At 44.2% G+C, this 25,308-nt stretch overlaps 1 protein-coding gene across 3 annotated transcripts in view; it reads right to left on the bottom strand.

Annotated features, from left to right (window-relative positions):
- The window catches only part of col22a1 (collagen, type XXII, alpha 1), a 344,398-nt gene that overhangs the window by 158,876 nt on the left and 160,214 nt on the right, over window positions 1-25,308 (bottom strand). For all 3 annotated transcript variants that reach the window (XR_010960277.1, XM_067978562.1, XM_067978572.1), the window contains exon 13: window positions 22,264-22,317. Coding sequence is in view for 2 of the 3 variants with exons in the window: in XM_067978562.1 (XP_067834663.1) it covers window positions 22,264-22,317 (54 nt within the window). In the remaining variant the exon portion in view is untranslated. The remainder of the gene's footprint in view (window positions 1-22,263; window positions 22,318-25,308) is intronic.

Genomic DNA, 25,308 nt, shown 5'->3' with positions numbered 1-25,308 from the left:
TCTGTGCTGTATCATTCCATGATTCTATGGGAGCTAACTGAACCATGGGTTTATTTCCTACACCATGACATGATTAAATTAGAAGAGATATATTTTCCAGTGATTTGAACACGAGTCAGATGGAGAGTAAAAGCCTGAAATTAAAGCTGTAGCTTATTAAAAATAATGTAGTTACTAATTATTTTCAGACTGGAGTCAGTCGAGCAACAGGCAGCAACTGCAAATGTTCACAAAGTTCAAGGAGTTGAGGGTCCATATATTAAAACTCACTAATCTGACATAATAGAATTTTAACATTGTTATACATCAGGTTAATCAGTTTACAAGTTAGCCAATATATTTTTTTTGCCAAAATTCTCCCCCCTTTTCTCCTAAACCCATTGGGCCTGACGATCTTTGGGACTTCCTGTGTCTCTGGCCCTCAGAGGGACCCGGTGTTAGGATCAGTGGTGGTAAGCCTGGTGAGACGAGGCAGGAGTACTGGTCTGCTGAACAGCGATCATGGGCTTTATGCTGGGATCGTGGCCTGGACCACTGAAGAAAAAAAATGCAATTTAAAAAAATATATACTTAACTGCAGCTTCCTTACAAAGGAGGCCGCTCAGGGCACTTTAAATTTCTTTCTGGAGCGGTGGTTTGGGGTGGGAATTCCAGAGCTCAATGCCTAGGCAGCGGAAGGCACGGTCGCCAGTGATGGGTCGATTAAAATCAGGGATGCGTAAGAGGCCAGAATTGGAGGAGCGCAGAGATCTCGGACAGTTGTAGGGCTGGAGGAAGTACAGAGATAGGAAGGAGCGAGGCCATGGAGGAATTTTAAAACAAGGATGAGAATTTTTAAATCGAGGTGCTGCCCGACTTGGAGCCAATGTAGGTTAGCGAGCACAGGGGTGATGGGTGAACGGGACTTGGTGCGAGTTAGGGATACGGCAGCAGAGCTTTGGATGAACTCAAGTTTATAGAGGGTGGAAGATGGGAGGCCGGCCAGGAGAGCATTGGAACAGTCAAGACTAGAGGTAACAAAGGCATGGGTGAGGGTTTCAGCAGTAGATGAGCTGAGGCAGGGGTGGAGACGGGCAATGTTACAGAAGCGGAAGTAGATGGTCTTGGTGATGGAGCGGATATGGGGTCAGAAGCTCATCTCAGGGAACGTCTTGCTGAGTTTCCCCATTACAGTTGAATAATTTGTTAACATTCACTGTCAAGGCACACGCATAAATAATAGTCACTTGAGTGAGGTAATAGATGGTAGTCGGCTTCTGTGGAACTACATTCCAACATTATCCAACACGTCCAGCAGTACAGGGGAGAAAATTGGGAGCAAAAATATCCGTGCATAGTTTTTGTTCTCTTAACCAGGGTTTATTTAGTATCAGACATGTTGATTTACTTTAGCAAATTCTGGTTTATAATGCAGCAGCGACGTAATGCCTTTCTTTACGTTTCTTGAGGGAATAGATAGACATGGATGCAGTTGAATGGTAGGGACTGACTTACAGTCTGGAAAACTGCTTGACTGTCAGTTGGTGGTAACCCAAGTTTATAAGCCTCTCCCTAGAAGTACAGCAAGAACTCAGCAACTGTAAAACTCATAACAGATTCAAGGCAGGACTACTGCCTTTTCTGGTACTTCACTGCTGAACTTTCTCAAGCCTGATGACAGCAATTATGCAATTAATTCCTTGATGAAATCTGTGGAATACTAGAGGCAATACCATTTGTAACTCCAGGTGGCAGCACTACTGTCTAACTGAGTGATCATCACAATTAAAAAAGTACAGTAGATTCCAGTCAGGCAAGATTGCTGTTTACTCCTACATGCACAGTGCCATCTACATTGTATCATAATGTCTGTGAGTTTCTCTGCCAACAATGTCCCTGCCTAGTTCAAAAGGGGGCATGACCCAAAATGTGCAAAATGTTCAGCTTTAAATAATAATGGCTCCTGGACTAATGGAACTATAAACAGTCATGTCAAGGAAAGCAGCCAAGAAAAGGTTAATAACCCAGATTCTACAGTTAGACAGTTTCATGTTTCAGGATTTTTTGACTTTTTTCACAGAATGGATTTTGAGGAAAAAACAACGTACCTTCAGTCTTGAATTTTAAATACAAAGTGAATTTACACAGCTTACAAATGAAAGCCACAAGCTATAGGCATTTGCTGAATATGTGTAAAAGTCAGATATTAACATAAATACCCAAAATGGTCAAACACATTAGGGAAGCCATTAATTCATCCCAGGGACTCCTAATAAATGTTCATAATGTGAGTGAATGGAATGCCTCTTCCTGTTCAGCTTTAAACAAAGTTAGTTTCAAAGAGAGACTTGATTATAATTTCTTCTTGTCAACATCCGGACAGGGAATGAGTGAGAAACTAAGCTCCAACTTCACAGGAAGGAGGTGAAGAAAGCCTCACATGTGAGGTTTGGTTAAAGGAAAAGCTGTAAAGGCCTTCAGTGGGGTAGTGCTGTGGGAAGGATGGCACATGGTAGAGAGAAGTTAGGTAATTAACTTTAAGTCAAGCAAGATGACTTGCTGAAGTGAGATAACATAGAATATTCGTTATTTTTATATGATTAGGTTACATTAAGTTTTACTGATTGAACTATGTACATCTGATTGTAACTATTGTTCTGCATGTTCACTTTACTGTGAAGTAAAGCAACTTTAATGATTGATATCAAGCCTTGCCTCACCTAGTGGGAACTCAGTCCATCATCGGAAAAATGGAAAAAATACACATGTGAAAGACATGAGTATCTGGTCCAGATCACAAACAGATGTTCTTGTACGTCCCCAGGTTATGCTAATTTACAAGAAGATTGAGGTCAGTGTGAATCAGCGCCCATAAAAGTAAGATGCTCAGACCACTTAGGAACGCAACTGCCATTGAATCTGTAACAGACCAATATTGTTAAATTTTGGTTGAAATAACTTTGGAGGGAAGGAAAAAAATCTTTCAGAACCTTTCCTAATAAGATTAAGTGGGATTAGGTAGAGTCCATGACAGAATACATGATGTGGAACGAATGGGCTTGATGGAACAAGGAGCCATTTTTTAAATTGATGCCTTAATTTTCCACCATTTATGAAACATATAATCACTATGAAGGGAATGTTTATCTCAGTGTAATGGATACACCTTACATAAAGGGGAGGCCAGGCTTTATATCTTCCCAGGCCTCATCGGTACATATCATGGACCCTAATGAGCCATACATGTTCCCATTAGTTTGCATGTATCTCAAGTTTCTGATACCAACATACCTAGGTGTTTGAACATAAGAACATAAGAAATGGGAGCAGGAGTAGGCCATACGGCCCCTCGACCCTGCTCCGCCATTCAATCAGATCATGGCTGATCTTCAATCTCAACTCCACTTTCCTGCCTGATCCCCATATCCCTTGATTCCCCTAGAGTCCAAAAATTTATCTATTTCAGCCTTGAATATACTCAACGACTCAGCATCCACAGCCCTCTGGGGCAGAGAAATCCAAAGAGTCACAACCCTCTGAGCGAAGAAATGCCTCTTCATCTCAGTCTTAAATGGCCGACCCCTTATCCTGCACCTATGCCCTCTAGTTCTAGACGCTCCAGCCAGGGGAAACAACTTCTCAACCTTTACCCTGTCAAGCCCCCTCAGAATCTTACATGTTTCAATGAGATCACCTTTCACGCTTCTAAACTCTAGAGAGTATAGGCCCATTCTACTCAACGTCTCCTCATAGGACAACCCTCTCATCCCAGGAATTAATCTACTAAACCTTCGTTGCACTGCTTCTAAGGCAAGTATATCCTTCCTTAGATAAGGAGACCAAAACTGTACGCTGTACTCCAGGTGAGGTCTTACAAAAGCCTTGTACAATTGTAGTAAGACTCTTGTTTGATATGGGTTTAGCCACCAATGCTAAGAACTTTCCATTGCAAATCATTGGCTTATGTAATTCAAACAGGACAAACCAGCAAATAAAAAATATAAACACAAATTGGTATTATAAGTTGCTTGGGCCCAGGGGCTATGGTTTATACACTTTCATAATACTCCTACAAACAAAAATTTACAGAGAAGCCTCTCCTCTCTTCAACACAGAGAGAAAAGCTAGTTACATTTTTTTTCATGAGTGGAAAACAAGTTGCCGGTTCACTATCGCTCGTTTCATGTTCCCGCCGAAGACAAATTTCACCCTTCGTGTTGGTGAGATAGCTTTGAAACCAGAACTATTCCAGAAGTCAATATGATGTTTAAAGCCCTCTTAAACTGCAAGGACTATAGTTTTAATAGAAAGATTTCCTGACCATATGAAAGCTGGGATAGCCTTGCCTCCACTTGCTTTCTCTTGGTCCTCCATGAGAGAAAGCATGAGAAATGTTGGCAATTATTGGAATGGTCCATCAATACGCGAGATCACAATTTCAGGCAGAACGGTGGGATAATGTGATCTTCTGCATGAGATTCCGACTTTTTTTTATTCGTTCTTGGGATGTGGGCGTCGCTGGCAAGGCCAGCATTAATTGCCCATCCCTAATTGCCCTTGAGAAGGTGGTGGTGAGCTGCCTTCTTGAACCGCTGCAGTCCATGTGGTGAAGGTTCTCCCACAGTGCTGTTAGGAAGGGAGTTTCAGGATTTTGACCCAGCGACGATGAAGGAACGGCGATATATTTCCAAGTCGGGATGGTGTGTGACTTGGAGGGGAATGTGCAGGTGGTGTTGTTCCCATGTGCCTGCTGCCCTTGTCCTTCTAGGTGGTAGAGGTCGCGGATTTGAGAGGTGCTGTCGAAGAAGCCTGGGTGAGTAGCTGCAGTGCATCCTGTGGATGGTACACACCGCAGTCACAGTGCGCCGGTGGTGAAGGGAGTGAATGTTTAGGGTCGTGGATGGGGTGCCAATCAAGCGTGCTGCTTTGTCCTGGATGGTGTCGAGCTTCTTGAGTGTTGTTGGAGCTGCATTCATCCAGGCAAGTGGAGAGTATTCCATCACACTCCTGACTTGTGCCTTGTAGATGGTGGAAAGACTTTGGGGAATCAGGAGATGAGTCACTCGCCGCAGAATACCCAGCCTCTGACCTGCTCTTGTAGCCACAGTATTTACGTGGCTGGTCCAGTTACGTTTCTGGTCAATGTTGACCCCCAGGATGTTGATGGTGGGGGATTCGGCGATGGTAATGCCATTGAATGTCAAGGGGAGGTGGTTAGACTCTCTCTTGTTGGAGATGGTATTTGGGGATAGCCTTGCCTCCAAGGCTATCCCCAATATTAACTGGGATACTCAGAGTGTAAAATGCTTAGAGGGTACAAAATTCTTAACGTGCATCCAGGAGAGCTTTTTGAGCCAGCATGTAGAAAGTCCTACAAGAGAGGGGGCGGTACTGGACCTAATTCTAGGGAATGTGGCCGGCCAAGTGGAAGAAGTGCTAGTAGGTGAGCACTTTGGTGACAGTGACCATAATTCAGTGAGATTTAAGGTGGTCATGGAAAAGGACTGGGAGGGGCCGGAAATAAAGGTTCTAAATTGGGGGAAGGCCGATTTTAATAGGATAAGGCAGGATCTGGCCAAAATGGACTGGGATCAGCTGCTTGTAGGAAAATCCGCATCGGAGCAATGGGAGTCTTTCAGAAGGGAGATTGAGACCATACAATGGCAACATGTTCCCGTAAAGGTCAAGGGTGGTTCCAAGAACTCCAGGGAACCTTGGATGTCAGGGGATATACGAGAATGGATTAGGAAAAAAAGGAGGGCTTTTGGCAGATACAAAAGGCTAAGGACGGAGGAAGCCCTAGAGGAGTACAAAAAGTGCAGGGGGATACTTAAAAAGGAAATTAGGAGATCAAGGAGGGGCCATGAAAAAACGCTGGCGAGCAAAATAAAGGAAAATCCTAAGATGTTTTATAAGTATATTAAGGGTAAGAGGATAACTAGGGAAAAAATAGGGCCCATTAGGGACAAAAATGGCAATCTGTGTGTGGAGCCGGAAGATGTAGGAGGGGTTCTAAATTAATTTTTTGCATCTGTTTTCACTATGGAGAAGGACGACGTGGACATAGAAATACGGCAGGGGGACTGTGATATACTCGAACATATTAACATAGAGCGGGAGGAGGTATTGGCGGTTTTAGCAGGCCTAAAAATGGATAAATCCCCAGGCCCGGACGAAATGTATCCCAGGCTACTGTGTGAGGCAAAGGAGGAGATTGCGGGGGCTCTAACACATATATTCAGAACCTCTCTGGCCACAGGGGATGTGCCAGAGGACTGGAGAACCGCTAATGTAGTACCATTATTCAAGAAGGGGAGTAGGGAAAAACCGAGGAACTACAGGCCAGTGAGCCTAACATCAGTGGTAGGAAAATTATTGGAAAAAATTCTGAAGGACAAAATTAGTCTCCACTTGGAGAAGCAAGGATTAATCAGGAATAGTCAACATGGCTTTGTCAAGGGAAGATCATGTCTGACTAATTTGATTGAATTTTTTGAGGAGGTGACTAGGCGTGTGGATGAGGGTAACGCAGTGGATGTGGTATACATGGATTTCAGTAAGGCCTTCGATAAAGTCCCGCACAGGAGACTGGTCAAGAAGGTACGAGCCCATGGAGTCCAGGGTGCCTTGGCACTTTGGATACAAAACTGGCTTAGTGGCAGAAGGAAGAGGGTGATGGTCGAAGGTTGTTTTTGTGACTGGAAGCCTGTGGCCAGTGGGGTACCACAGGGATCTGTGCTGGGGCCCTTGCTGTTTGTGGTCTACATTAACGACTTGGATATGAATGTAAAAGGTATGATCAGTAAGTTCGCTGATGATACAAAAATTGGTAGGGTGGTAAATAGCGAGGAGGATAGCCTTAGTCTGCAGGACGATATAGATGGGTTGGTCAGATGGGCGGAACAGTGGCAAATGGAATTTAACCCGGAAAAGTGCGAGGTGATGCACTTTGGAGCGACTAACAAGGCAAGGGAATACACAATGAATGGGAAGACCCTAGGCAAGACAGAGGGTCAGAGGGATCTTGGTGTGCAAGTTCACAGATCCCTGAAGGCGGCGGAACAGGTAGATAAGGTGGTAAAGAAGGCATATGGGATACTTGCCTTTATTAGCCGAGGCATAGAATATAAGAGCAAGGAGGTTATGATGGAGCTGTATAAAACACTGGTTAGGCCACAGCTGGAGTACTGTGTGCAGTTCTGGTCGCCGCACTACAGGAAGGATGTGATCGCTTTGGAGAGGGTGCAGAGGAGATTCACCAGGATGTTACCAGGGCTGGAGCGCTTCAGCTATGAAGAGAGACTGGGAAGATTGGGTTTGTTTTCCTTGGAGCAGAGGAGGCTGAGGGGGGACATGATTGAGGTGTACAAAATTATGAGGGGCATAGATAGGATGGATACTAAGGAGCTTTTTCCCTTCGTTGAGGGTTCTATAACAAGGGGGCATAGATTCAAGGTAAAAGGCGGGAGGTTTAGAGGGGATTTGAGAAAGAACTTTTTCACCCAGAGGGTGGTTGGAGTCTGGAACTCACTGCCTGAGAGGGCTGTGGAGGCAGGAACCCTCACAATATTCAAGAAGCATTTGGATGAGCACTTGAAATGCCATAGCATACAAGGCTACGGACCAAATGCTGGAATTTGGGATTAGATTAGACTGGGCTTGATGGCCGGCGCGGACACGATGGGCCGAAGGGCCTCTATCCGTGCTGTATAACTCTATGACTCTATGACTCTATGGTCATTGCCTGGCACTTGTCTGGTGCGAATGTTCCTTGCCACTTATCAGCCCGAGCCTGGATGTTGCCCAGGTCTTGCTGCATGCGGGCATGGACTGCTTCATTATCTGAGGGGTTGTGAATGGAACTGAATACTCTGCAATCATCAGCGATCATCCCTATTTCTGACCTTATGATGGAGGGAAGGTCATTGATGAAGCAGCTGAAGATGGTTGGGCCTAGGACACTGCCCTGAGGAACTCCTGTAGCAATGTCCTGGGGTTGAGATAATTGGCCTCCAACAACCATTGCCATCTTCCTTTGTGCTAGGTATGACTCCAGCCACTGGAGAGTTTTCCCCCTGATTCCCATTGACTTCAATTTTACTAGGGCTCTTTGGTGCCACACTCGGTCAAATGCTGCCTTGATATCAAGAGCAGTCACTCTCGCCTCACCTCTGGAATTCAAGGCTGTAATGTGGTCTGGACCAAGGCTGTAATGAGGTCTGGAGCCGAGTGGTCCTGGCGGAAGCCAAACTGAGCATCGGTGAGCAGGTTATTGGTGAGTAAGTGCCACTTGATATCACTGTCGACAACATCTTCCATCACTTTGCTGATGATTGAGAGTAGACTGATGGGGTGGTAATTGGCCAGATTGGATTTGTCCTGCTTTTTGTGGACAGGACATACCTGGGCAATTTTCCACATTGTCGGGTAGATGCCAGTGTTGTAGCTGTACTGGAACAGCTTGGCTAGTGGCGCGGCTCGTTCTGGATATAGGAGAGTCCGTACCTGGTGACTATGATTATTGTCTTTCTAACGCATAGTTGGTTTTCATATAAAAATAAGAGAATATTTTTGTTGCTTCTGTAGCTAAAGGAAGTTACTTGAAACTGCTTGTGACTTCTCAAAGCAATGCACATGTAATTGTTGTAACCAAATCTGCTGCAGACTGGAGATGATGAGTAAAGTTTAGACCATCTTAAAGGAATTTAATCTGTAGCATTTATACAGGTTGGGATCAAAAATTCAATGCCTTGGTGAAGAGGGGGCAGTTGAGTCAACATCCCTCTGCTCCCCAGTGGTATACATTGGTCCTAAAATGCAGTCCATTGCTGTGATTTTAATGTCAACAGAATAAAAAGAGCATTTCATTTCCTCCAATTCACGGGTCATTATAAAACAGCTTAAGTGGCATTTCTGTTGGTACAATACATCTACTGTAAATCCATCGATGCCAAGGCCGAACCACGTGAGGTCTGAGCTGACTAATAATCTGTCCATAAATGCTGCGCTAAAGAACAAGACACCATTCAACATCATCACACTCTGTAAGAAAAGCATTAAACAAGCTTTCTAAAATATTGCTAACCTTGTTAGGGAAAAGCATTATGTTGGCTTTCCCCGTGAACAAAACATTTCTGTTCATAACAAGCTTTTAGATGACCTTGTGCAGAGAGAGCCCATTTGAGTAATGAGTTTCTGGTGTCATTCTCATCTCCTGTTTATAAAAATGGGTAAGAGGAGTTGCCTTTAGTTTTAGTATATTTTGGGCAAAGATAAGTGTTCTTGATAACTCAGAGGCAACTAATCATATGGGAGGCATGTTGTCAGATGTTGAGTGTCATCTGGAATTTAAGGAAGTAAAGGATGGCAGATTCATGAGATGGGGAGGATGGCTGATGGGAAGCCCCTTTAGAGCTAATGGGGGTCATTTTAACTCCCAAGAACTGGTGGGTTGGGTGTGGGAGGGAGTTTAAAATAATTACTTTTTGGAGCGGGACCGCATCCCGACTCCAACACGTCCACTTCTGGGTTTAACCCAGGCAGGTTCGTACACGTGAGCACAGCAGACACCAGGAAGTCCCGCCCCCACTTAACGCCAGCGGGCTGATACTTAAAGGGGCAATGTACCTCATTGTAATACTTGAGGTGTATAATATTTTGTGTATTACACAAGCTAAATGAATTTAACCTTATCTGTTCGAGTTTCCTATGGTTTCCGGTTCACGTCAGGTGAAAGCAGGCATGAAGGGCCGGATCCATGAGGTGAGTACCTTTATTGCACTGCTTGTGGGCCCGGAGGAGCTGGAGTGCTTCATCCAGGCCCAATAAGCTCACCCGGCCGACAGGACTCCCACGGTCGGCCAACCTCTTTCCCTCCCTGATGTTGGACACCCCCCCACCCCGCCGATGCTGCACCTACTTCCCCCCCCCACCCCCGATCTCTGATGCTGGCTCACCCTCATGATCCGCGATGCTGGCTGAACCCCCTGATGCTGGCGGACCCCACCCCCCCAATCCCGATGCAGGCTGATCTCCCCGATCCTCGATGCTGGTTGACCCCCCCCCCACCCGATCCCCGATGCTGGCTAATGCCTCCGATCCCCTTGCTGGCTGGAAACCCCGATGTCGTATATGTCCCCCCACCTTCCCCGCTCTGATTTTTACAGTGCCTGATGATCTCTCTCTCCCTCCCGCCCCCCTCTCTGTGTTGCAGCTCCTTTCACTGCCGACAGGCAGCCAGCCTATCAACCTGGCTGCCTGGCGCGTGGTAAATCCGAAAGCTGAAATACTCACCTTCAATTGAGTTGTGATCGCAGATTGCGACACACTCAATTCGCTCCCTGGTTCCCTATATGAATATCTGTGGAACTGTGGGGTACCCGGCTCCGAGTGAAAATTGTGCCCAAAGTGTCTAAAAACGTATATAAGAACATCTTCATATTGATTAGAAAGATCTCGGAGCGAGGCTGGACAGCTCAACTAATATCAAGGATCTTCGAAAGTGCACCTCGAGGCCTTGTGGGGTGATAAACTTTGTCAGGTTGTAATCAAGCATCTTATTAGTATGTTTAATTGTAATCTGTTATATTGACATCTTTGTTACTTATTATAACTCCTTAATAAAGCTATAATACTTGGAACAAAACACCTTGCAGCATTTTTGATTAAAGACTAAACCCGTAAAATAGATAACTCACGCACTCCAAAGACACACTAATCCAGGCCTTCAGTAACCACCAATTAATGCACACTCTCTCATTCAACAGAGGCTTAAAATTCTTTCATGACATTGTGTAGCGATGGCTCTGCTCTGGTGTGAGAATTGAGACCAGTTCATTCAAACTAAAAAGTATCCCCTCCCACCCCTCAAAAAAGGAGTTCTTGTAAAGGTAAAGATAACAATCTTAAAAATTTCCAATTTAAAGAGAAAAATAATCAGTTCCGTAATGGCTCAGTGAGTTTATCCAGTGAGTAGCTGAACCACAGAAGTGAGAGTCCTTGTCCATGCTGAGAATGTTGGGGTAGAGTTGTAGGGGTGTTACAATTGGTCTCAGTGCCCCTGGGTTAAGAAGAGTAAAAAAGAAATTGGCCAGGGTCCCTTATCCTGATTGCTATCTGATGAGTCCTTTTGGAAATGCATGCATGTGAATGTCTGTGAGAGCAGGATCAGGCTTATCTGTGGTCCCTCCTCCCTCATGCTGAATAGTCTACCAATGCTCACCGTGTTGTGAAAAATAGCCATTTAGGCAAGATATTGGAAGGTACCCAGCAGACACTCAACTGTACAACAGCAAGGAGTCAACACCTTAACAAGAGAGAAAATTGACAAGAAAGAAAAAGAAAAAGCTATCACATTAAGTTAGCTTATGTAGAAATATAAATGAAATCTTTATGAGAAATTTGTAAAAACAAATTGGAACAATAATAATGTTAAGCCTCAGATCCCATCATTAAAACAGTTGCAATGGAAGTGAATGATCCCTCGCAGTAAAAGGGAAGTTGAAAGCCAGCTGCCCTGCATGTCATAAATAGGATAGTAGGTGGCTACCAGCTAACTAAAGAATTCCATAACCAATTTCCACACTGTAAAGTAACAGCCGTCTGCTGTCCTATTTATTATGCTCCGCAACACTGAATGGACAGCAGATTTTAAGTCTTCAATCTTTCCTTCCCACCTCCTTCCAGTGGTGGCAGTAGTGAGTCACTGTCTGTGCTTGATTAAAGGAGAAGGTCGGAGTCCTCTGACAGTTTAATTGGGATAAGCACAGTCCATTCAATTCTAGGTCTGTGTTGAGTCAGTTGATCTCACTGCTAAAATTGGCCTCAGTATCCTTGGGACACTCATCCAAAATATTTAAATATCCCTGATCCCAGAAAACGAGCAAGGATTAGAGGTTCACCCAGGAGGTGGCTTGAAGTCCTGTTCCATCAAAAATCTGCCACCGTTGTGGCAGGCAGGAAATTCGGTTTCAGTGATTCAACTGATAATGTTGTTTACCCTTAGATATGACCCTTAGATATGATCCTTCTTTCAAAATCTAGAGTGGCACAATTTTAACGGCCCTTGTGCAGTGTTGGTTAATCCTTCATATGCTCAGTTAAGCAGCAATGTGGGCGTACTCATTTCCTACAATGTGCCAGTACATTCAATCTGTTTTTGAGACTGATTGCAAAATGTCCCATTTTTGTTCTAAGTTTCTAGCATTTCCTTCATCCTGGCAGCTAATAATTTATTCATTTTTTGCTCAAATAATATCTCCTCATTTAATATCAGTCATCCATTTTCACAAAAGTGGAGTCACACAATGGGATGCTGTGTATGTTTTTGCATCCAAGATCCAGCCTGTTCATTCCCAAAAGATTGTCTGTCTCTTTAAATCTGTGCTTTACTGCATTAAACAGAAGGAAAGACAACAGTGTGGATTCAGTTCAATCTTTCTTCCCCAGTACCTTGTAAACCAGTAAATCTTTACAGGATATTTTTATATTTCCATAAAATTCATTACCAAGTTGAGTTCCACAGTGTAATGCGAAGTAGCGACTTCTCATGAGACACAGTGGTGCAGTACTAGTTCAACTCTTTGAGTGGAGTCAAATCCAGAAACCATTGGAACGACATGGGGATTTTAAGGATGGGTTAATGCCTCCCAGAAATCCAACCGACAATATAATGGTGAATCATGTTCCAGAGGGATTTATTGGAGGCAAGGTCTCAGACTGTTGTGTGGCATTGTTAATTGTTGTAATTTATAGACTGCTGTCGAGAGCAATCCAATCAAATTCATTATTTGGAGGATTTAGAGGTTTGTTTTGATACATAAAAAGGAGGCAGGGTGATGCTCTTGCATCTGGGATCTGAGTTTGAATTCAGCCCAAATAGATAGCACAAAACTTTTCTCTCTCTCTCTCTTTCTATGCTGGCTGTTAAATGAGTTTTTGGCAGTCTTACCCTAGGTTCCAAGGGCTCATAGTATCATAGCGAAGGGGTCCCTTCGGCCCATCGTGCCTGTACTAGCTCTTTGGTAGAGCTATCCAATTAGTCCCACTCCCCTGCTCTTTCCCCATAGCCCTGTAAATGTTTTCCCTTCAAGTACTTATCAGTTCCCTTTTGAAAGTTATTATTGAATCCACTTCCACCGCCCTTTCAGGCAGTGCATTCAGGATCAAAATAGCTTGCTGCGTAAAAAAAATGCTTCCTCATCTTGCCTCTGGTTCTTTTGCCAATCACCTTAAATCTGTGTCCTCTGGTTACCGACCCTCTGCGACTGGAAACTGTTTCTGATTATTTACTCTGTCATAAACCATTCATGATTTTGAACACCTCTATCAAATCTCCCTTAACCATCTCTGCTCTAAGGAGAACAACCCCAGCTTCTCCAATCTCTCCACATAACTGACATCTCTCATCCCTGGCACTATTCTAGTAAATCTCTTCAGCACCCTGTCTAAGGCCTTGACATCCTTCCTAAAGTGTGGTGCCCAGAATTGAACACAATACACCAGCTGAGGCCCAACCAGTGTTTCATAAAGGTTTAGCAAGACTGAGTGATATGGGGGTGTTGTAGGCCAAAGGATGTAGGTGAATCTGTAACTGTACTCACTTTTCCTGACCTGGTTAGGTCATTAAAGCTGTTCTTGAACTGCAGCCAAGACCCGGGCACTGTGCTCCTGCTGCTCACCTCCTCAGCCACCTTCAGCCACACCTTCTTTGGCAGCAGAACCAGGTTTCTTCCTCCCATTGCTTGGGTAAATGATCTCCCTCCTGGTCCTCACTGCACCCAGCAGTAATTCAAGGGAACCATCCGTGAATCTGGGTGCTGCCCTTGCTCTCCTTGAATCCATTGAATCATTTCCTCCTTTCTCCTTGAAAATCCAATTTTGCATTGGCCCTTTAAATAGTGGACATCAGATCACGTCATGCAGGTGTGCAGTATGCCCGCTGCGCAGCTTGGAGACGTGAAACATGGAAGCAAAAATAATTGTCTTCAATTAAGTTCCGATCGCAGATTCTGACTCGCTCACTTCACTTCTGCGTTTCCTGGGTGAAAATTTATCCACCCGCTGAGTTCCCGGCTCCAGGTAAAGATCATGCCCTAGGGATCAGCCTCGTGGTACTTTTCTGGACTTCTCCCAGGTCTTGAATGTTTCCCTTGTGCCTCGGTAAACAGACGTAAACACCAGTATTCGAGGTGACCAGGCCATTATACAGTTTCAGCATGACAGGCTCAGACCTATATGTTACCGATTTGCCAACATTACTCAGCAGCTGTTAGATTTGTTGATTGCTGCTCTGCAATGACTGGACATGGTCAGTGTCGAGGCATCAGAGGGCAACCACACTGCAGATACACACCCCAGCAAGGAGTCAAATCCTTCAGGAAAGGAGCAAAGCAAAGAAAATTGTTGAGGCCAAAAAGAGCAACTTTGGCAATCTAGTCTTGCCCAGACATGTCAATCATTGAATGGTGCAGGGCAAGGAATGGTAGTTAGAAAAATTACAGGAGAAAAGAACTGAGAAACTCTTCTAAAGCCCCATATTTTTTTGGAATTAAAAGGACAATTGTTATTTTCAACAAGCAAATCCCCCAAACCAACTGTGCCCAATTCCCACCAGTGATGCCATAAGTGATACAATGGCATTGTTGTGAGAAAATGTTGTTTTCCAATAGGAATGATATCCTTTCAATACAAATAATGAGGTGATTTTGGTCTCTCAGCAGTAAATGGAGGTTGGTGAGGCAAGAGCAGCAGCCACCCGAAGGAGCGGGTGAGGAGCCTGTCCTGGTTTCCGGGTTGCCCCTTATTAGCAAGGTGAGCTGCCAGCGCGAAATGCAAGCCCCAAAGGCAGCTTTCCAATTAGGAGGTGGCAATCAGGTGCTTAAAGGGAAGGTGCTTTTTTGTGGGGCAAAAGAGGGAAGCAACACCATGGTGCTGAGTGAAGATGTCTGTGGGTGACATGAGTTCCAACAGGGCCCCAAAATGTTTGGATGCAGCCATATACATGCTGGTAGAGCAGGTGAACATCAGAAAGATGGTCCTCTTCCCCATGAATGGTAGATGGGTACCATGGCAAATTAATTGTTGGGCACGGCGAGAAATACTGCAAAATCTGGGGTTTCAGTTTTTAACTGGATTTCTGTTGCAATTACTTGAAACAAAAGAAATAATGCCAGATTTAATCAGGGTCACAATGATGTTTACACTTGATTCATATTGTCATAGTCTCCATGAAAGGAAAAAATTTGCAGGACTACGGGGAAAGGGCGGGGGAATGGGACTAGCTGGATTACTCTTGCATAGAACTGGTGCGGACTCGATGGGCCGAATGGCCTCCTTCCGTGCTGTAACCTTTCTGTGATTCTTTGATTCTATACAGAAAATTACATAGTACTTTACAGCACAGAAACAGGCCATTCGTCCCAACAGGTCTATGCCATGTTTATGCTTCACACAAGCCTCTTCCCACCTTACTTCATCTGACCCTATCAACATATCCTTCTATTCCTTTCTCCCTCATGTACTTATCTAGCTTCCCCTTAAATGCAGCTATGCTATTCGCCTCAACTACTCCATGTGGTGGCAAGTTCCACATTCTCACCACTCTATTTACTAAGATCGAAAGCTATCTTGTTTGACAAATTATCAGGCATAAAACTGGTTGTCTGTTGACCTTCCTGAGCCCTGTTTCAGGAATTTCCACTCTGCTCAACTGTTGTGATTTAAATTTTCCATCAGTATCAATTACTCCATAAGAAGTCTCCCTTGTTATAAAAGGGGATTTTCTATCCAATTATAATTTGTACAATAGGGAAATCTTTTTGAGTGACTGGAAGATGTAAGAGCTCTTACTGATTTAGACTGGTCATTACTGCATCAATGGACTTTCCTTAGTATTTGGCAACACTGAGGACACCAAGGAGGATCTCATTGGAATCTGCCTCAGTGATGACCTGCAATCTGCAAACAGAGTCAATATTTGCATACACTGATGGCTCATCATTGCATTCATTCTGATGGCTTGAAGGGACACTACAAGAAAGATTATAACTGAATTTGTAACTGAACAAGATTTCCTTTTGAGTTTTCCTTTAAAGGAATACTCCAGACTTAGACTCTATAGTAGGACACTAGTACTAGCTCTGTAACTAGTTTTAAAAAAGAAATATCTCATTAATAAATGAGTGCTTTAATTATTTTTATGATTTCCTTCCCCATCCAATTTTCTTCCCTGTTCTACGAAAGGTGCTGACGTTCGCTCAGTGTCACCCATGGCTCAGTTGTATCATTCTCGCCTCTGAGTAAGATGGTCATGGGTTCAAACCTCACTCCAGAGAGTTAAGCACATAACCTAGGCTGGCCCGACAACATCCCAGCTGAAGTGCTGAAGACCTGTGCTCCAGAACTAGCTGCGCCTCTAGCCAAGTAGTTCCAGAACAGCTACAACACTGGCATCTACCCGACAATGTGGAAAATTGCCCAGATATGAACTGTCCACAAAAAGCAGGACTAATCCAATCCGGCCAATTACCGCCCAATCAATCTACTCTCAATCATCAGCAAAGTGATGGAAGGTGTCATCGACAGTGCTATCAAGCGACACTTACTCACCAATAACCTGCTCACCGATGCTCAGTTTGGGTTCCGCCAGGACCACTCGGCTCCAGACCTCATTACAGCCTTGGTCCAAACATGGACAAAAGAGCTGAATTCCAGAGATGTGGTGAGAGTGACTGCCCTTGACATCAAGGCAGCATTTGACCGAGTGTGGCACCAAGGAGACCTTGTAAAATTGACGTCAATAGGAATCAGGGGGAAAACTCTCCAGCGGCTGGAGTCACACCTAGCACAAAGGAAGATGGTAATGGCTGCTGGAGGCCAATCATCTCAGCCCCAGGACATCGCTGCAGGAATTCCTCAGGGCAGTGCCCTATGGCCAACTATCTTCAGCTGCTTCATTAATGACCTTCTCTCCATCATAAGGTCAGAATAGGGGCTTTTCGCTGATGATTGCACAGTGTTCAGTTCCATTCGAAATCGCTCAGATAATGAAGCAGTCCATGCCCGCATGCAGCAAGACCTGGACAACATCCAGGCTTGGGCTCATAAGTGGCAAGTAACGTTCGCGCCAGACAACGACCATCTCCAACAAGAGAGAGTCTAACCACCTCCCATTTACTTTCAACGGCATTACCATTGCTGAAGCCCCCACCATCAACAATCTGAGGGTCACCATTAACCAGAAACTTAACTGGACCAGCCACATAAATACTGTGGCTACAAGAGCAGGTCAGAGGCTGGATATTCTGTGGCGAGTGACTCACCTCCTGACTCCCCAAAGCCTTTCCACCGCCTACAAGGCACAAGTCAGGAGTGTGATGGAATACTCTCCACTTGCCTGGATGAGTGCAGCTCCAACAACACTCAAGAAGCTTGACACCATCCAGGACAAAGCAGCCCACTTGATTGGGACCCCATCCACCACCCTAAATATTCACTCCCTTCACCACCAGCGCACTGTGACTGCAGTGTGTACCATCTACAAAATGCACTGCAGCAACTCGCCAAGGCTTCTTTGACAGCACCTCCCAAACTCATGACCTCTACCACCCAGAAGGACAACGGCAGCGGGCACATGAGAACACCACCACCTGCATGTTCCCCTCCAAGTCACACACCATCCTGACTTGGAAATACATCGCCGTTCCTTCATCGTCGCTGGGTCAAAATCCTGGAACTCCCTACCTAACAGCACTGTGGGAGAACCTTCACCACCCAGACTGCAGCAGTTCAAGAAGGCGGCTCACCACCACCTTCTCAAGGGCAATTAGGGATGAGCAATAAATGCTGGCCTTGCCAGCGATGCCCACATCCCATGAATGAATAAATAAAAACTCCAGTGCAGTACTGAGGGAGTGCTGCACTGTTGGTTGTGCTTCTTTTGGATGAGACGTTAAACCGATGCCCCGTCTGCCCTCTCGGTTGGACGTAAAAGATCCCATGGCACTTTTCGAAGACAAGCAGGGCAGTTCTCCCAGTGTCCTATGCAACACTACCAAAAACAGATTATCTGCTTATCATTACATTGCTGTTTGTGGGACCTTGCTGTGTGCAAATTGGCTGCTGTGTTTCCTACACTACAACAGTGACTACACTTCAAAAAGTCATTAATTGGTTAGTAAAAAGAACAGTGGACGCATGTGCGGCGGGTTGGGGTCACGTTGCACGCATTTCACTTTTTAACCCCTGGTCCTCTCCCGTGGATGGGTGGGGGGGGGGGGAGTAATATTGAGGCCAGAGGGCCTACTTATGTGCGGACACTTACGGGTAGATTTTCAATTTGCCACCAGGGCATAAAACTGGTAAAGTGGGGGGGGGATGGGTGCGAGCGGTGGCTGACAGCGACTAGCAGTTTTAAAGTGGAGCCAAAAAGAGCTCTCCTGCTCACTCTGCCTCTTCATGTAAGTAACTTACCTTTGTGGTGGCAGCATCTATCAGTCCCTTTAAAAAATCTCTGATTTGGCTGCTGTGGGTCTGAGAAAACTGACTGCAGCATGCATGACACATGCTGTGGTCAGGAGTCAAACATTTTTGGGAAGAGGCCTGAAATAGGCTTTAGGTCCCTGATTTACATAGGCAAAGGGCCTAACGCCTGATTCAGGCAGGTGCCCTGGATTACTTGAAGGTGCATTACCAATGTGGTGGATGGTGCAAAATACGCGACAACGTATTAGATCCTTCAGTGCCCGTTTTTTGTCTGAGAAACAGGCGCTGCGCGATTCAATTTCTAGGCCCAGGTTCCCCAGTCTTTCCTCATATCTCTGTCCTATGATAGTATTCCATTAGCGAGTCATTAATTACAGAGAAAAATAGGCATTTTACAGGTTTTTTGACAGGAGAATTTCACCCCCACTCTGTGTGAGTTCATTCTTGCATTGCTTTAACTTTATGAACAAAAGTTGTAATATTCATGGACACTACAGCGTTAAAGCAAATTGGGACAAATGAGTTTCCAGTTACCAGTTTGAGTAACAGTGGGTATATTAGTCCAGTCGCAGCACTTTCAGTGGCATTTGCTATTACAAATAAACCAAATTTCCCTGAAACTTCCTTAGTAAGAAGGTGCCAGTTTGCTGTCTAGCCTTTCAACCGATTTTGTTGTGCGATCATTTGATACGACTGAACTCACAGGCACAATTTAACGCTGATTTGTTGTTAAACACAAACTTTCTTTATTCTCAACTTTCACAGTGTTGTCTGCCAGTGAATGAGCCCTCTGTTCTTTGTTGAGAAATGACATTTTCTTCCCATAATATTTCAATCCCTGCATCCTCCTCATTCACCCACGCCTTCCTTGAATATTGGCCATTTGTGAAATGGTCTTAATCAGCATAGTTTAAATTTAAAAAACAACTTGAAGAAAACAGGGTGAAAGTACTGAATGGAGGCAAAGCAAAATGAAACAACGTTGAGCAAGCAGCAGTTTAAAAACATGGCTCTGGGTTTCCCGGTTGGCTCAGTTGGTAAGATTACTGCACGGTATAGAATAGAGCCAACCAAGGTCTCATTCTGTCCTGTCTTTCCCCTCACCATATTCCTCAATCTCTTCAGTCTATTTATTCTTTTCAATTGTCTTTGCATTTGAATTCTGTACAAAAGGCAATATTTGAGAAGTTCTACAGTCTAATGAGAAGCTGATCACGTATATAAGATATTAAATGATATTGGTAAAACACGATTAGTATTCAAAGTAAATTAGGCTGGTAGGACCAAAGAAGACAAAATCAATTTAGTGAAAAGTAAATTGCTCAAATAATGATAAATATTTGGAATAATCTGCAATTGTGGTAATAGAGACAAAGTATTAGGGCCATTTAAAATGAAGTTGGAGGTTCGGCTGGAAGCATTAGAGTACTAAAAGGATAAGGTTGATTTACTAGATTTACTAGAATGATTCCAGGGATGAGGGACTTTAGTTACATTGATAGACTGGAGAAGCTAGGGTTGTTCTCCTTGGAACAGAGATGGTTGTGAGGAGATTTGATAGAGGTATTCAAAATCATGAAGGGTCTACAAATGTAAGGAATCTTACAACACCAGGTTATAGTCCAACAGTTTTATTTGAAAATCACAAGCTTTCTGAGCTTACCTCCTTCGTCTCCTTCACCTGACGAAGGAGAAAGCCTCCGAAAGCTTGTGATTTTCAAATAAAACTGTTGGACTATAACCTGGTGTTGTAAGATTCCTTACATTTGTACACCCCAGTCCATCACCGGCATCTCCACATCATGAAGGGTCTAGACAGAATAGATAGAGAGAAACTGTTCCCATTGGTGGAATGGTCAAGAACCAGAGGACATAGATTTAAGGTGATTGGCAAAAGAACCAAAACTGACATGAGGAAAAACTTTTTTTACACAGTGATTGGTTAGGATCTGGAATGCACTGTCCGAGGGGATGTTAGAGGCAGATTCAATCATGGCCTTCAAAAGAAAACTGGATAAGTACTTGAAAGTAAAAAATTTGCAGGGCTACGGGATAGGGCGGGGGGAATGGGACTAGCTGGATTGCTCTTGCCTAGAGCCGGCGCGGACTCCTTCTATGCTGTAACCTTTCTATGATTCTATGATGGATCAAATTGGCTGTTCTTATGTACAAGGGAAAGAATTCCAAACATCTGCATAGGCTAGGGTTCATCTATGTCATTGTAGGAAGGAGCTAAGACCATGCTAGGGAGCTCACTATAAGGAGGGAGGACAAATTAGCAAGCTAGTCACTCCCTGCCTACTTGAGCACTTCCTAGCAGCCAGGTGAACACTGGGATTGTTGGGAGTGTGAGAGTGAGTCGCCGAATCATCCTCTCAGCCAGCGAACATCCGCAGAGATGACAGGATAGAAAAATAAAGAAAAGTAATAAAATAACTTACAACACCCATCTTGTAACAGCAACAACAACCTACATTTATATAACTTAATGTCCCAAGTGAGGGGTGAGACTCAAGCAGGAGCAGGAGGGAAATTAGGGCTCATAACTAAAGTTGTGGATGAAGAGTTAGGTTTTCAGGAGAATCTTGAAGGTGGGGAGAGACACAGCAAGGCAGAGGGATTTAGCAAATGGCTTCCAAAGTGTGGTGGCAAGCTGGCTAAAAGTTCTGCCATCGATGATAGAGTGGAGGGAATGCATCGTAGACCAAGATGATAGTGCAAGTATGGGAAGGAAAGCCATTGCAGGAGATGCACTGCCTGCTTTGGAACAGGTATCAGTGGAACTATGTGAGGGCAATGCTATTGAGGTGGACCTTTGAGGTAAGGTATCAGAGAAGGAGGGGGTCATCAACCATTTCAAATGTTGTAGGGAAGTTAATGAGGACAAGAGGAGATAATGCACAGTGGTCACCTGTTATTAGTGATGTTGACCAGGTGGGACAGAAGCCAGAGTGGTGGGAAAGGTAGGCACAGAGTTTGGTGTGAATACACACTCCAGAACATTAGAGAGAAAGGGAATATTGTAGATGGGGTAATAAATGAAGAGGACAGAGGTTTCAAGGATAGGAGTGGGGTGATCCTAATAGTTTTGAAAGGGAGAGGCAAAACAGTGCCAGGAGAGATGGAGTAGTTGACAATGTCAACCATTATTGGGCCAAGGAGGGGTAGTTGAATGGTCAGGAGCCGATTTGTGAAATTTTATTGTGTGATCATTTCATACGACTGACCTCACAGGCACAATTAATGTTAATTTATTGTTAAACACAAACTTTCTTTATTCCTAATTTCCTGAGTTGGGAGGTGGTCAAGGAAGTGAATCTAATTGAAGAGATAAGTCTGGTGAGACCTGAAGTGCAAATAGGGGAGAGCAATAGAGTGTTATGAGTTCAGAGTTGAGCTGGAGATGAGCTGGAGGTAGTCGGGGAGAGCAAAGTGTTGGAAGAGGCTGAGGCAGATGAGCAGTTTTACAATAACACCAATGAAGACCTTTCACAGTGTCACATTCCTTTTACTAGCCTCATCATGTTTACTGCAACAAAAAATACTTAAAAAAATTATGGACAATATATTATAGAGAACAACAAATGTCTGGCAGTGAGCTTAGGGCAGTAACTCAAGCTGGTGGTTTTTGATGGCATTAGAATTGCTTAACTGAATTACTGTCTTTTTACTCACTGTCCGCTGCTATTATCCTACATCCAACCCAACTGTTATAATCTATTTATACTTCCAGAAGTTTAGTATCAAGGATATTATGAAGGTTAAAATGCAATTCAGAGTCACATGAGGCTTAGTGCTTACCTTTTCGCCTTTCTGACCTGGTAGTCCTGCCACTCCTCCTACACCTGGATCACCCTGGAAACCAGAAAGAAGGGACAACTTAAGGTTATGATGACAATCAGTAACCTCCCCCTGCCCCCACCCCACCACACACACAAATAAACAGCAATTTACAAATAATTATTTATTTTTGATTGAGGATAAGATTCTGTTTCTAGGGTATTTTTTGCTCTACCGATGTCGATCTCCTTCTGCCATATACCATCTAATAATAATATTTGAATTTATCATATCAAAATATCTCAAAGCATTTCACTCAATAAATTACTTTTGGAATGCAATGGGTATTGATATGTAGGCAAATATGGCAGCAAATCCACAATAGCAAAATCCCAAATAAGAAATGAGATGATGATCAAGTAATATGGGTTTTTGTGGTATTTGTTGAGTGTGAAATGTTGGCCGTGACACGAGGAGAGCTTCTTGTCATTCAAAAAGTGCCACAGATCTTCAACATCCACCTGAGGAGGCAGATAGGACCGAATGTTAATGTCTCATCCAAAGGATCTCACTTCTGACAATCAGCACTCCCACAGTAGTACACCAGAGTGTCCACCTAGATTATGCACTCAAACATGGGAGGAGTGGGTCAAATCCACAACCATGTGACCCAAAGACAAGGCCACTGAGCCAAACTGACATGTAAGAGATGAAAGACCAAGAACCACAGCGCTGGGATAACACCAAGTTTGAAAAGAGCAACAGAGAAGAATGGATAACACCAAGTCTGGATTTTCAAAGTCAATAAATTGTAAGAGGAAAGACAAATTGAAGGAAGTAAAGACTCCAGGAGTAAAATTCAACTTCGGTGAGGGCGGTAGAGGAATGGCCGTTCATTATATACCCCGCTCGACTTCCTTTCCATTTGGAAAGTCAGGCGGTGTGTATCACAGGCGGCCATTTTGAGCTCCCCCACCCACTTCCGGAGTTGAATTTCACCCCCTCCCAGTTGTGAGGTTCTGAGAAAGAATGCATCTGCCAATGCTACTCTGAAACTGAATACTAGGAACTGTGTGACAGCAGCCCGAAAATTAATCTTTCTTTTCCTTTTCTGCATGGAAGTGCTTCTGATCACCCTTTTCTATTGGGAGGCAACATTAAAATTAGGAACTTGGTCTGTGGACATGAACCTCTATCTCACCACTTTGTGGCATTACGTGATGGTGCTCCAATCATGCTGCACATCACGCGTCCCAATAAAGCTCAGCATGACCATACTTACCAACAATTCATGAAGAGGGAAGGGTCAGGCATTGGTTAAAGCGCAAAGATTTTTTTTAATGTTATGTCATGTGATGGTTGGAGTGTGGGATGTATTTCCACGAAGCACAGAGTATGATCACAGAACTGGGGCTCAGGACAACTCATACCATCTTAATGATGGCAAGACCATTAGGAAGTACTGTATTGATCTTGCTGGTGTATAAAATTGCACTCACTATTTCCTACCTATCCACAGTAAAATCCATGAATTGCAACCCCAAATTTGCAGGTTGTAAAAACCCAAAAGGTCCAATTCCAGCACAATCTGTAACCTCATGGCCTGGCATATTCCTCACTCTACCATTACCAACAAGCCAGGGGATCAACCCTGGTTCAATGAGGAGTGTAGAAGAGCATGCCAGGAGCAGCACCAGGTGTACCTAAAAATGAGGTGCCAACCTGGTGAAGCTACAACACAGGACTACATGCATGCTAAACAGCGGAAGCAACACGCTATAGACAGAGCTAAGCGATTCCACAACCAACGGATCAGATCAAAGCTCTACAGTCCTGTCACATCCAGTCATGAATGGTGGTGGACAATTAAACAACTAACGGGAGGAGGAGGCTCTGCAAACATCCCCATCCTCAATGATGGCAGAGTCTAGCACGTGAGTGCAAAAGACAAGGCTGAAGCGTTTGCAACCATCTTCAGCTTTTTCACGGTGAAGGAAGGCGCATCTCAATATTGTGCAGCACAGTTGATATTCCTCTATAGAACTGTAGAGTAGTTTCATCTTTGGGAAGAAGCATGGGTAAGGATATTCACCATTTGGATTTTGTAATGCACGTCCCTCAGTGTAGGTGAAGCTGCACTAATAATAGAGTATCATCTTGTACTTTAAGGTCACATAACCAGCTGTGGGACAAATACCATAAGCTTGTAGTGGTGAGTGAGGGAATGACAGAGATGCTAAATAAGTACTTTGCCTCTGTTTTTGCAGTGGATGTGGACATTGAAACCACCAGACATGGTTGTAGAGTTGTTAGTCTAGGTTATTATTCATAGGGCAATGAAATAGTGAATTAAATTTAAAGCAGATAAAATCACAGGGACCTAAAGGTTTAAGTCCAGTGTCCCGAGGGAAGCTAAGGAAGTTGGGCAGGCTGCCTGTGCAGGCACGATAGATGCCGGCAGCTCGGGCTGCCTGCCTCGCTGGCAGCGGCTCTCAGGTAAGACTCAGGAGGAGGTTGGACGAAACGAAAGAGGGGGGAGCGATCGCATCTCTGCTCCTCCTAGCTTCAAAGGAAGGTTTTTTTTAAAAAAATAAGATTTAGAAAAAACCTAACTGTTGTTGACAGATGCAGGGTCCACTGAGGAATTCTGAGCTGGGCAGGCCCGACATCTGCTCCGCTCATCCGAAACTAATCCAAGCAAGGGGTCCTTCAACAGGCATTAGGTATTTACATAAGCAAGGGGCTTAACGCCTGTTTTAGGGGGCCGCCCTGGACTGTCTAACATTAATAAGCATTCACTCCCCGCCCCTCCTCTGACTGTTCGGATAATTTTAATTCCTTGAGAGCTGGATTGGATTTAAAAGGTAACGGAAGATACTTTTTGAGGAAAAATCCCAAGCTATCCTTCCTTACCCACCAATGGTTAAACAAGCAATATAACCTGGTAGCTAGTTTTACTAGTTGATTATGGAGGAAGCTGGGAACAGTGATCAGAGTGCTTACACAAGTTTATCTCAAAGAGGAAGTGCTTCCAAGATACCCCTATTTACATTTACCAAGGTCAAA

Source organism: Heptranchias perlo, chromosome 3 (assembly GCF_035084215.1).
Source record: "Heptranchias perlo isolate sHepPer1 chromosome 3, sHepPer1.hap1, whole genome shotgun sequence".
Taxonomy (NCBI): domain Eukaryota; kingdom Metazoa; phylum Chordata; class Chondrichthyes; order Hexanchiformes; family Hexanchidae; genus Heptranchias; species Heptranchias perlo.
The sequence above is the reverse complement of the archived record's forward strand: the minus strand, read 5'-3'. Positions and strand labels throughout refer to the sequence as shown.